The sequence below is a fragment of the Xenopus laevis genome, chromosome 2L (assembly GCF_017654675.1).
Source record: "Xenopus laevis strain J_2021 chromosome 2L, Xenopus_laevis_v10.1, whole genome shotgun sequence".
Classification (NCBI taxonomy): Eukaryota; Metazoa; Chordata; class Amphibia; order Anura; family Pipidae; genus Xenopus; species Xenopus laevis.
Window position 1 is genome coordinate 99,131,768 of NC_054373.1, and position 14,180 is coordinate 99,145,947.

The 14,180-nt window shown below is 38.8% G+C and overlaps 1 protein-coding gene across 2 annotated transcripts; it reads left to right on the plus strand.

Moving 5' to 3' along the window:
* The first annotated feature begins 95 nt into the window (after positions 1-95).
* ska2.L (spindle and kinetochore associated complex subunit 2 L homeolog) lies at positions 96-12,331 on the plus strand. 2 transcript variants are annotated; one of them, XM_018246897.2, is made up of 6 exons: positions 146-268; positions 6,504-6,589; positions 7,821-7,910; positions 9,935-10,111; positions 10,860-10,945; positions 11,914-12,331. In XM_018246897.2, the coding sequence occupies exons 2-5, from the start codon at positions 6,560-6,562 to the stop codon at positions 10,938-10,940; spliced, it is 378 nt and encodes a 125-aa protein (XP_018102386.1). In that variant the 5' UTR covers positions 146-268; positions 6,504-6,559; the 3' UTR covers positions 10,941-10,945; positions 11,914-12,331. The 2 variants fall into 2 exon arrangements, with proteins under 2 accessions (XP_018102385.1, XP_018102386.1); XM_018246896.2 differs by lacking the exon at positions 6,504-6,589 and having other exon boundaries at positions 96-268.
* The last annotated feature ends 1,849 nt before the right edge of the window (positions 12,332-14,180 follow it).

The following is a 14,180-nucleotide window of genomic DNA, read 5'->3' on the forward strand; positions in this document are numbered from 1 at the left end:
TAGACCAATTGTGGAGACGGTCTCATGAGACGGTTTATATTAAGCTTCGGGCAATGGCACTGAGGCTTTTCCGACCTATGTCTTCTCATAGGCTTAATGCAAGTGACAGCTGTCCAATCAGCTGCGTGGATTTTTTTTCTACACCATATTCGCTTTTCCCACAATATGGGCTCCTCCCCTTCGTCCTCCCCCGCTAGTATTCCCGGGTCCGCCTGAGGAATGTAAACTATTCAACATGGAGACAGCAGTCAATAAGCTGGAAGCTCTGGTAAGACGGCGGTGATAAGGGTGTGTACGCAGGCCCCAGATAAGCTCGGAGTTTACGCTCCGCTTGTTTGTGGATGTGCTGTTTCGCTCAGTGTATGGGAGGAGCGGGGGTGGGGGCTTGCGAAGACAAATTTGATGGGGCGGCGGATATTGTAAAACATAAATGTCAATGTGTGGAGAAATGTCTTTGCGTAACGCGCCAAAGCGCGGGGGAAGCGCAGCCCCCGAAGCCCTAGTGTGGTAACGCAGTTGCTTCATTGCAGGAATGATGGCCGCCTGAGCTGATCGCGGAAGGGCTAAACTCGCTGCCGGAGGGGCATTTATCCTGCTGAAATGGCGGGAGCTGAGGGCCGCCTCCCCTGGGCCCTCCCATCCTAGCTTCTCGCCATTCTGCCCTAATTCGCTGCTTCTCGGCTGTTCACATCTGTTCCCAGGCGCGGCTTCTGGAATAGCTGCAGAAAGTTGTAGGTTTTCCATGTCAATGGCTGGAGACATGCTCTCTTACCGATTAACCCCCCCTATTTTCCGCCCGCGCTGCCATATTTCTTCTTATTTTGTTCAGCATGCGCTGACCTCTTACACCCACTAGATTTGTGCTGTATGGTTCTATCACTAAGTGCCTGTGCCACGTTAATTCCACTCACACCCTGCGCCATTTAACGACAAGGCTAGTATCACAAAATACAAGTGGTAATACATAGGTCAATGATGGAGCCCTTTGACCTGATACAATAAATTACTGTTAAGGTGCCCATGTCGCTTAAAGGGGGATCTATGGTGAAAATGACAATTTAATATTGGTTTCATATTGCTGAAATAAGAAACTTTCTAAATAAAATCAATTAAAAATTCTATACCATTTATGAAATAATCAAGTTAATCTTAACTCCCCCCCCCCCCATGTCTCTCCTCATTTGGTCTTCATGCAGTAGGTGGAGTCGGTGTTTGATTGACAGGTCTAATTCATCCTTGGGGGGGGGTAGCACCCTTAAAGGGCACTTGCTGACAGTGTCGGACTGGTCTTGCAGGAAACCTGGAGACAACCCGGTGGGCCCCCGACCCTAAATGGGCCCCCGCCAGGCCAGACCCCTCTCCCGAGCTTTTGTTCAAAAAATTTTTTTATTTAGGCGCCGCACAGTACCATCTGCCTTTCAAGCAGGCGCTCGTCGCATCACGGTGGGGGTTCGGAGGGGGCCCTGGACAGTAGTGATGTGCGGGTTAGGGTTCCCCGATACCCGCTTCTAACCCGCGCAACCAGCTTCTGGGGATCCTTTTATAGACCCGCCCCGCTGACCACAAAAGGGTCGGGGCTAGCAGACGCGACACTATAAAACTGGAAGTCGGATGGCGGCATTTGAAGGTGGTGGGTGGGGAGAGCAGGAGAAGAGCTCAACCCGCCCGCGAGGAGCACTGCGAGGTCGACCCGAAACCGCCCGACCCGCGGGTATCCGGTCGCCCTGAACATCACTATTGGACAGTAGTCCCGGTGGGACTCGGGACCCCCAGTCCGACCCTGTCTATGTGGTAAAAATGTTATCCCCAACCAAAGATGCGGGCTAATAGAGTCCACATTCCGGTTGGGGATATCCGTATTTTTAAAAAATACCCCGCCAGCACTAGGCTACCCGCACCAGGAGCTCCCAGTGCGAGCAGTCATGTCCGGTAACTCGCATGCGTATAATTAGGGGCACATTTTCATTATGCGCAAGCTAATGACAGGAAATGGCTGCTTGCTCCGGGAGCTGCCTCCCGGTGCGTGTAGCCTAGCGCTGTCGGGACATTTTTTTTAAAAAAAAATACGGATATCTCCAACCGGAATGTGGACTCTTTAGCCTGCATCTTTGGTTGGGGATAACATTTTTACCCAACAGGTGCCCTTTAACCTAGGTGCTCACTCTTTTTAAAAATAACCAGCTTGGATGGAAATCTTGTTTCTCTCTGTGCAGGGTGTTTGCCACAGTCTTGTTATTTTGTTACCTTTTGTTTGTGCTGAAGTTGGTTATTTGAGTTATTCTGCTAAGAAAGGGAGCCCCCTAAAAGACATATTAGACCTATCTGTCAATCAAAATCTGACCCAGACCTCCACATGAAGAGAGCATAAATAGTGGCAGGATGTGGAGAGTGAGATGCTGAAGACTTGATTATTTCTGAAACAGTACAGAATATTTAATTGATTGTATTTAGAAAGCGTCTTCAGTGAGATGAAGCCTATATTAAATTTAAATTTTCAAGATAGATCACCTCTAACAGTTACAGGCCCAATAGACCTGAATATCCCACAAATCTATTGCTTATGATTTGTGTACATTACCACTAAGGACATGTGGCACACAATATTCTAAACTGACCACTGAAAATAAGCAAAAGCTCGATCACAAAATGTATGACTAGTAGAAGTGCACTAGTAATCTGCACCTATGATGAATAGTTTTATTGTAGTCAAGCAGCATAATCTGCAAAGAAGAAATGTTTTACACCTTAAAGCTGATGTCATGAAGTAAACTTGATGAATTGCTAACATTAACTAAATGTACCAATGACTCCATGCCGCCCTCTAGAGGACAAACATGTCGTCAGTGCATATCCACCAGGCTATTAAACTGTACATTAGCATAGACGTCCTCAAATGAACACATATATGCTTTTGCATAAGAGGGGCGACATTGGAGCCCACGGCCATCCCCTGCAATTGTTAGTAATATGTATGTAAATATTGGAGATAATTGTCATGAGGTATAAAGCAGAGCAAACTAATGAACAAAGAAATCTCCTCAGTATAAGGTGTAGATTTAGCTGAAATTGGCTTAGAAGCCTCCATCATGTGGAATGGATGTATACAAACTTGTAATGTCTCTGCTAGCTAATATTACAGAGGCATTCTTTTTCATGGACTTAACTAAAAAAAAAAAAATCACACTTATCTTTAATGTAAGAAAGTTCTTTACCACAAAACACCGAATTAGGTACCTGCCACAATCAGACAGCCTGGTGAGTCCTGTGTATCTTGAGGAGAACATAAAAAGTGCTGTCTGTGGGAGTGGAACCTTCAAATACATCACCATATTCTTATCAAATGTATAATCCGCAAAAACATCAATTGTTTTATATCCAAATATAGAATCCCTATACAACATTTTGTATACCTGATAATCCTGTAGTTGTGACTTAATATCTGACCAATAATCAAGCCATTGTCCTTAGTTAGACCTCTGGGTTGTAAGGTTTTCAATCTGTAATATATGGTGTTACTTTTACATAGTGCTAAAAAATTAATAGTATCTTTAAAAATAGCCCCTTTATTGGAACTCCCTATAGATGTTCTCTGGTCCCTGTCTGTGTTTCAAATGAGGGGTGGGCGTCCCTGCCAGAAGCACAATAGGAGGGGGAAAGCCAATCACAGGCCTGCAATAACACAAGCACAGACATGCTTCAGTTCCTATCAGGTCCTGCTAGCTGCTGATTGGTTCCTGTCCTACAGTGCAGTGATTTGAGAGCCGGGGGCTCCCCTGCACAGCCTGGGAATTCAGGAAGTGGAAGAGAAGGGAGGGATTATTAGGGTTTTTGCAGAAATATTCAATAAATCGCCTGAAACACTACTTCTTAAGCACAATTCTTCTATATCTAAATGAGTATAATGCACTGGTACATTCTTATTTTTTTACACAAAATGTCTCCTTTAAAATAAGTATTGTTTTAGTAAGAAAATACAGCCTATTGTCAAATAGAAAGCCCTTTACCCTGATCCACCCCCAGTCTGGTGTAAGAAATGCACATGAAAGCTTTATGAGTTATAAGAGAGCCAGATTCCATCACCATAGAGTCAATGCCCTGCTGTTTTGTAGCAAAGGCCTCTGGAAGCTATACTGAGAGGGAAAGAAAAAGCACAGGACTCTTGAATGAATTGTAAACCAGGTGCCTGTAGTAGTTTCCAGAAACCAATTCCATATATTCATAGTTCTTCAACTTCACATGAAGCACTGACTGCATAAGGTATACCTTGCTTTTGAGTTGAAGAATATTCCAATTTTTCCAGTTCCAGTTTCTAAACTACACACTTGATTTTTTTAGGCTAGAAAGTCAAACTAATGTTATTTATTTATTTTATAAAGTTGGCATTGAAGTGGAAATAAAGCCTGATACTGATTATTCAGCATGTGCAGAAGGTAATCAGTACATTGTGGCCTTGCCTTGTGATGTCATTGACAAGGGGCCGAAGGAACTAGATAATTTAGGAGGCATGGATGTTCATATTCACAAGGGGTGTTGTACAGTGGCTCAGTGCACAAGGTACATCGTTTCAATGTCGTATTTTACTGGTTGATCATGAAATGAACTACGAACCATACTTTGATATAGCCACTTACCATATCCAATCTTTAAAAGACAGGCTTTTTAAAATACGTTCGGTTCTGTATATGAAATGTAACTAGTTTAATCCTATGAGCCTGTCCAGTGCCCTTTTTATGTTGTACTACTAGTGGTCACACACAAAAAAAGCAGTGCAATGTTAAAAGGGCATTGGCCAGGGCCACTGACCTCATTCTTACTGGATACAGTAATGCGTTTATTTTTTCTTTCCAGCTAGTCTCTCAGTTGGTGGGCTAGGTCTGCAGTCCTGCTTCGCTCACTGTCATCTGAATTGGAAGCTTGTTCTGCTAATGTGTGCTCTGACTTTATTGCACTACTGTACTATACAGCTAGCAGTGCAATAGTATTGTCAAAGCATCTGCTAGCAGAAGATCCTCACATAACAAGCAAATACCAATGGAGTTGTCTGTAGACACAATGGACTCTAAATATAACTATGTGTGTCTGCAGTCACAAAATAAAACTGAATTTCTTTGTTGTACTTTTTGATTTCACGTATATTGCCTGCTCTGCTTTTGCCAAGTGGAAAAAGGCCCCAAAATTGCCCCTTTCTGCCTCCAACGGCATTAAAGGGCAATTTAATGACCATGCCATCTCTTCCACCTGAAATGTCTAGCACACGTTTTGAAGCAACAATAGACTGGCAGGTAACTATTAAAGGGCAAAAGCACACAAGGTTATTTGCATTACCTGTGGGTGACCTCTCCTAAAAATTCCTTCCCATGTGGCTCCATTAGAATTGCCTCATGTAAAACACTTTCCATGCAGCAAGAGTGTATAAGAAGGCATGTTCTTGTGATTAAAGGGGTTGTTCACCTTCAAACAACTAGTTGTTTTCAGATAAATCACCAGAAATAACTTTCTATAGCAATTACTTTCTATTTTCTATGTATCACAGCTTTTCTAATATTGAAGTGGAGGGGGGGTTGCCGACCCTGTAAACTGTTCTAAATTGATACATTTAGTTGATACATTTATTATCTTTGTCCCTGCTGAGCAGAATCTCTGGGTTTCATTAAAGGCAGCTGTTGGAATTGATACAATAGTTGCTAATACTCCAGAGATGCTGCTGAGAAATGTAACCACTAAATGTTGCAAAATTGTAATAGTTTAGAGTCTGCGCCTGAATTACTGAGCTGCCAGACTCAAACACCGTAGACAGAAACATCCAATTTTAAACTTCGATTTTGGAAAAACAGTAAATAATGGAAAGTAATTGAAAAAAGTCTTTATTTCTGGGGAACAATCTGAAAACAATTGAACTGAAAAAAGTGTTTGGAAGGTGAACCACCTTCCTTTAACCTTCAGGTTAACTTTTATTATGTTCTAGAATGGCCAATTCTAAGAAACTTTTCAATTGGTCTTCATTATTTATTTTTTATAGTTTACAAATTATGTGACTTAAGATTTTCATTTGTGCCTTTTTCTCCTGACTTTTTAGCTTTCAAAAGGGGGCCGTTTAAAAACAAATGCTCTGTAAAGCTACAAATTTATTGTTATAGCTACTTTTTATTACTGATCTTTATATTCAGGCCCTCTCCTACTCATATTCCTTTCTCTTATTTAAATCAATTAATGGTTGCTAGGGTAATTTGGACCTTAGCAGATTGCTTAAAATGCAAATTGAAGAGCTGCAGAATAAAAATTTAAATAACTTTGAATAATAAAAAATGTCTCAGAAAATCACTCCCTACATCATACAAAAAGTTAACTCAAAGGTGAACAACCCCTTTAACCAAGATCACTGCATAAGTGTTTTACATGTATAGGCTCTAGTGGAATACTCAGGATATTTGTTGCCCTCGGTTTTTTGCTGCCGCTGACCAATCTCCTCGTGCCATTGATCTTATTTATTTTCTTGCTATTAGGATTGCTGCTTAATGCATGCAAAGTGTTCTACATGCAACAATTGTAATGGATCCAGATGGCAAAGCATTTTCCCTTGACGGTACAGGTATGGGATCCATTATCCGGAAACCTGTTCTCCAGAAAGCTCTCTCATAATAAAACAGTAGCTTGTACTTGAGCCCAACTAAGATATAATGAATCCATATTGGAAGCAAACCAGCTTTCTTTATATAATGTTTACATGATTATCTAGTAGACTTAAGGTATGAAGATCCTAGATACAGAAATAGTCGTAGAGTGTAAGCTCCATTTGAGCAGGGCTTGATATAAATTATTCTTGTGCTGCACAATATAATATACTAAGGCTTTATTAATAAAGAGTGATAATTATTTATTATCCTATCTAGATTGTGAGCAGGGCCCTTGCTTTTACCTTTCTTTTGTGTGTTTGTATTTTGCCATTACTATATAACTCTGTAAAATGTTGACTCGTGACAAATAATTTATTGCAATTCATTGGGAATACAATCAAAGCATAATATATATATTTTTTTTAATTTTTAAGCAACTAAAAAAGAACTACTGAAGGAAGTGTATTTATAAGCTTTCTTATCCTTTCATAAAATGTTTTGTTAGTGTAACTAAAATTAACAAAATCCTTGTTGCTAATTTGAAGGAAAATTTTGGAAATCTAATAAATATGGCTGCTCAATTTGTGTCTTTTTTTTTTAATCAATGCAACGGTGTCCCCTTGAAACACTGCCTGCTAGAAACAGAGATTAAAGCTCTGGTTATAGCTTTGGTGTAATTCAGTTGTTTTGATTAAGATTACTTTCCCTTTGTTTTGACTGCTTACAAAATGATAAAAGATGAATATATGATTCATAATAATATATATGCAAATATTTAAAACTAAACTTACTAGTGGTACTAGGCCTGAATACAAATCTTCTACTGAATTGTTTCTACTGCTCATATTTATATGTATTTCCATTGTCTGTCTTGTAAGTTTGTTGCTGAACTTTCAGCATCTGGCTGACATCTCAAACTTGGTTGTGTGACTTTTTTAATAATCCTTGACCTGATCGCTAGTATGCATGCACTGTATACCAATTATCACAGTCCAAGCTGGGAACCTACTAACCCAACCAACATGGCAGCCACCAACCTAGTTGTACTAGTCTTCATTTCTGGAGGGGGTGGTTATGGGGTGGTGTTAATGCACGAAAATACTTTACTGCCTGTCTGTTAACAGTTTGTGTATTTAGTTCATGATGTCATTGTTTGAACAATGACGCTTTTGCTAAATTTTAACAGCAGAATTTTATCAATTTCAGTTTCAAAAAGCCGAATCAGATTTGGATTATATTGAGCAAAAGCTGGAGTTTGAGATAAGGAAAAGTCTTCCGGAAGATGCATCTGTACAGGTAATCCATTCCTAGTAGTGATGTGTGGGCCGGCCCGATACCCGTGGGTCGGGTGGGTTCGGGCCAACCTTGCACACTTCTTTCCGGGTCGAGGGCAGGTTGAGCTCTTCTGACTGCTCTCCCTGCCCACAACCTTCCAAATGCCGGCTTCCGACTTCTGGGTTGAGCTTTTATAGACGTGCGCCTCTGGTCCCCGCCCCTTTTGTGACGTCACTGTGGGTCTATAAAAGGGGCTCGGGCATGCACAGGTGGTGGGAGGCCGGGAAAAGCCCAACCAACGCATCACAAATTCCTAGTACAGCAATAGGCAGTCATCTACAGACCTTTGTATATGGATGAAATAAGAGAAAAAGAGTCAGGTGGTAAAGGTTACATTTGAAATTAATTGCAACATGGTAACTGTTCCTTTAAATTACCCTCTTGTCCTAGTGACTACTATTTATCAGTTTATCGGAATAATGACAATCTAGTATTAATCCTATACAGTAGTACAGAACCCCCATTTTATGTTTCCAGGGTACCAGAAAAAATGGTGTAAAATCAGGGAAATGTATTATGCATAATATATAGGTGGGACCACAAAACAACAATGTACAATGAGGGAAAACTTAAAATCAGGGGATGTAAAAGTTTGGTTTCACTGTTGGTAATATGAGATTTCTAACATCTAACATCGCTAGAGGGCATTTATTTTTTTTAGTATTTTAATGCAATTATTATTTTAATGTAAACAAAGTTTTCCCATTGGTTATTTAATTGTAACGAACCATTCTAGAGGCAGCACATTTGTTGTGCACAGCAAGTCAAGTGTAAACCTGCCATTGTGATAGTTGATGAAGAATGCTGCCAACTTTTAAAATTAAAGATAGTGCTTTGTGGTTTTGTTGCGGGAGCCAGATTTCAAATCACCACAAAATGATTTGTTCAGCATATAAAACAAGGATTATACATAATATGATTCTTCTAGCAATACGCTTTGGCCTGCTTTGCAGTTGATATTTTAAAGGGGAAGTTCACCTTTACTAAAGTTTCTTTACTTACATTAGATATGCTATGTGAACCACAGTGCCGTTTCTAAAAGACACTTGTAGAGGAACCTAACCACAGAGAAGGTCGCTAGTGTTATTAAGCCTCTTTGCATGAGCCTTCTACATAAGCAGTAGCTAGAAGTCAGCGAGGGCATTGTCTGCTTTATGCTGGCCATATGCATTTATTTCAGTTGTGTCCACTCCCTGCTGCTTTACAATTATCAGGATGTCCCACTGATAGTATCGTGTTCATTGCGTTTTTCATTGCATGTTTATTGTGCTCTCCAATAGCCTACTTCTACTTTTGCTGTGTAATGGTAATCCACACCGGCCCTACTTATACCAATTTTCCATTCTTTTGGTAATTTTATTTTTAGTGACAAACAGAATTGTGTACCAGTGGCAGCGCTTCTTCAACTGACATCTCTGCAACCTGTCAATACAGAGTAAGGGTAAAGGGGTGGTTCATGAAGAAAGAACAGTCAGGTGGGATTTGGAACTATCCCCACTCACTTAGGTTCAAGAAGTCCCACAAAGTAGACGGGTTGTCTACAAGCATGTTAAAGTAAGCATTTTTAACTGTAGCACATGTTTAAATGGGGCTTAAAATAGCATATAAACACTTGTGTGCCATAGCCCTGTATATGTATGTTAAACCAAGGTGAACATCCCCTTTAAAAGTATGCTTTTATAGAACAAACATATCCATACAATAGAGATTAAAGAATATTGTATGCGTGTATATCTATAGCTATATATATATATACACACACAATATATAATGTAATTGTAACAACAGATCGAGTCACAACCTGATAATTCATTTAGCTGGAAGTCTTAAGGCTTCTATTTATATCACTGCTGCAAAGTGGCATTTAAGTATAGCAGAGTAGGAACCTTAAAAAGTTAAAGTGGACAGAATGATGAGTTTAATAAACTTCTTTTATCATGTATTCTATCTAAAACCAACGAAACATCTTTCGAATAACTTTTTAGGAAAATCCTGTCAAATTACTGGAGCAGTTGGCAACAGTGAAATTAAGGTTCAAAACTTTATCTGCACAGTTGGAAACTATTGCAGGTGACCAGCAAAAATCAGTAGACAGTATTCAAGCGACTATTGGCAACACATTGAAAATGGTGCAACACTTACAACAACAAACTGATTTTCAGGTATTTATTTATTAAGGTTTGCTGACCAATTTAAATGTTCTATTTAAATATTATATGATCTATTTCAGCTGCCATTTCATTTCCAGTTTTTCTATTTCAGCTGCCATTTCCATTCCAGTTTTACCATATTATCAATCTTTCTATACAGAGTACATCACTATATCCAACAATTTGTATATACATTTATGGATTTTTATTTTAAATAAATAATTGAAATTCCTTAACATAATTAACAATATAAAAGTGCACTCATAAATGCAGATACTGGCTTTCAATTAAGTGATGACACACAGGCTACATGCATTTGGTCTTTATTGTACGGAGATGCTAAGAGTGATGTTAACCTACTAAAGAAGTGAATTTATTTATTCTAGTAATAAAAGACATAGGGAGTCTCCAAACTAGCAGATCTCTCCCCAATGTGTCAACCTTGAGGTGGCCGATATTGGGCTGATCCGATCGTGGGCCCTAGGGCCTGATTACTCATTTCTGGACAAAAGTTGGCCAGATGTCGATCGGGGCCCTATACACTGCCCAATAAGCTGCCAGCTTAATCTGTTGGCAGCTCATATTTGTCAGTGTATGGGGGCCTTAAGTTGATTTCTGTTGAGAGCTTTAGAATGAGATGATGCAAATAGAAAATTATACATTTAAATGACCACTTCATCATTCCCAAGCTAATGGGTACAAGCACTAATGCTGTGTTGTGTGGGTGGTTATAAAATATTCTGATATACTTTATTCTTAGGTGTCCCCTTTCTCACAAGAAGAACTTCATGCACTTCAGCAATTAGAAAACCTAGCAATGAAAGGAGGAAGTGTGCAGTGAACAAGGTAATGATTTTAAAATTCCCCTGGTCGTCTTTTTGTCTTTCTTTTCACAGGGAAGTATTGCCAGAAAATGCAGATAAAGAATGGCTAATTTGATGCTGATAAGAATATTTCTTTTACTGAGAAAATAAAGGGAAAGAAAATGCGAACAGATCCCTATGTAACTTAATAGAACTAATATTAGTCACAATTGTATTTCCTGCAAAAAAAATATACAGGTATTGGATCTGTTATGCTGAAACCAGCCTTCCAGAAAGCTCAGAAATAGGGAATACTATTCTATTTCCTGTACTGTATAAGGCAAGTAAAACCTTGATGGTGGTGAAGAGTGCCACAGTTGGGCACCCTCAGTGAATTAGGCTTTTTTTGTTGTTCTACTCTCCTAATCACTTTAATTTGTGACAGAGATTGACATTTAAGCTGTAGTTCCACTGCCTTTCATGTTTCCTTTTTCTAGACCTTGCTTCCTAACAAACCAGAAATGAAAGTTATGCATGCTTATTATAGCAGTAATATATTGTGCCCTGCAGACTATTTCTCCTGAATTTAGTGTGATAGAAATCGTTGTTTCTGGGTAATGACAACTTGCACTTGTGTTGTCATGAATGACGAAGGGAACTCTCTCTGTTTATATTTTAACTCTGTTCTGTAAAGAAGCTATTTACTAAATGTTCTTTACCTTTTGTCTTTCATTACCTAAAACCACTTTAGCATTCCCTCTCATAATTTTATTTTATCATTTAGATAAAAACATAGGTTCTAGACTACACATCTGATATAACCCTTAGCAACCAATTAGCACATTTCTTTTATTGTTGTTGATGAAAGCAAATATATTATTGGTTGTATGAATTACTACTCTAGAACATGTTAAAGTGAATACACTTCTCTTACATGCTATAAAGCTGCTAATGAAAATAGCATCTTGAATTGAAATGTTTCAGCTTTTTGTTCCTTCATTTTTTTTCCAGAGCAACAGAAAGCACTGACAGATTCACAGAATGGACACTGATGATAAAACCTTGTCCTTCAAACAGTAACACCTTTTAAACAAGATGTCTTGTCTCAAGATATATGTTTTTATTGATGTAAAGAATGTTCTATGTATATTGGTTTATATACAATAGAAAATAATTTCCTTTATTATAAAAGGCATACTCCAATATATTTTGTCCTTAAGGACAGTTCTGCTTTTGGATGTGTTTGGGAATCCAAAGCTACTAAAAGGCATAATACCAAGAGGACTGCCACTAATTTGGGGCTGCCAACTCCATTTTGTTAACTCCAAGTAATGCTACTGAAGTATTTTAATGTGTACTGTAAGTATGACATTGCTTCATGCTAATGAAAAAAAATATTTTGTAATAAAGATATATAGATTTTTTTTCATTTGATCTACAAGATTTTGAATGACTAAAAAATGTCACTGAAGACAATACAGGTATGGTATCCATTATCCGGAAACCTGAATCATGAGCAACCAGATTGTTGAAACTGAAAACTGCAGAGCTGCTGAATAACTAAAACCTCAAATAATAAAAATGAAAACCAATTGCAAATTATCTTAGAATATCACACTCTGCATCATATTAAAAGTTATTTTTAAGGCGAATAAACACTTTCTTTCTATCTTTTTTTTAAAATTTTTTTTTTTTTTTTTTTACTTCAAAACACAATTTTTCTGAAGGAACAAAACTAAATACAATATAAAATAAGGCTTATGTTTTGGCAAAGTACTAGGCTAGAAATGATTGTCTAATGCATAGGACTCACTGAACTAGGTACAGTACCCAGTACCAGTGAAGAGTCCTGCTTCCTGTGCCCACAAACATGCTCAGTACCTCTAAGTACATCTGCAGCAGGGTTGGGAAGCAGAGGAGTGACTTTTAAAGCCAGCATCCAGTGGCCCCAGGGGCACAATCCGCCAGGGGCCCTTAAAGAGCAGCAGACACGTGAAAAATACATGTCTGCTGCAGCCTACACTTCTGCGCTCCCAGGGTACCCCCCACCTGATCATCAAGTATGACGCACTTCTCTAGAACCATTGCCTGCCTGCTTGCACAATTAAGTGACACTACAAAAACACACTTTTTGCACTAACACACACATTTACACATACACACACACACACACACATTTTAGGGGGATCAGGGGGCTTTCACACATTCATAGCACTCACACATAGTTGCACGCGCAACCTGTATCCATTTGGGTGCCTCTGTGGGCCACACAGTTTGGTAAATCCATACATATTGGGCATCAAACTGTTCGGTAGACCCTTGGCGTTCATATCTAGAATGTTTGCTGGTATGTGGGATATATGATGGGGTAAAATGCAATCTTTGTGACAAGTTCCCAAGATTTCATAAAAACTGCTACATTCAGCACAGCTTTGCAGTTTGACAGTTTCCGTTGAAAAATGTATTTTTATGCATTTTGGATTTGTCAGAATGTGTACTTTTGTGTGGTTTTCTAGGGTGTGTGTGTGCTGTTAGGGGGTATTATGGCACATAATACACATAACAGTTGCTTATATTGCAGCAGCCAGCATGTCCAACTTGAAAATTCATATGCGCTGTTTTCATTTGAGTGGCTATGCCAAATAGTTTGGTAAATCTATGCATATTGGGCATCACACAGTTCAGTAGACCTCTGGCATTCATATGTAGAATGTTTTTTTAGTACCTAATGCTATGTGGGCAATGTCTCTTACACTGTACAAGTGCATAAGGAGTATTAACCTCCAAAAAAACTAAATCTGGATGATATTTGTGTATCTACATTTAAGACTTATGTACACAGCAGCTTTCTTATTTTACTTATTATTAAAATTCATAGAATTAATTGCTGCTAATCGCTTGAGAATAACTGGTTGCATTATGAATATGATAGATCAATGTGCACTATCCTGCTCTTGTGAATCAGAGTTTAGAGGTATACCACAACTTCAGTTCAACTATCTTTTCATAGAAATATATGCTTAAAGTATATTTACAATAACTAATACAAGAAGGAAAAGAGGGCCCTCTTTATTCTACCATATTGGTGTGTGACAAAGTCTCAGCAAAAAAATAAAATAAAATGCAGCGTTTAAAGGGGTTGTTTGCCTTCAAACACTTTTTGACAGTTTAGCTGTTTTGTCACATAGTTCACCAGAAATTTAGACTTTTTCCAATTACTTTCTGATAAAACGTTAAACCTTTACAGTTTTTCTAATATTGAAGTGGAAAATGTCATT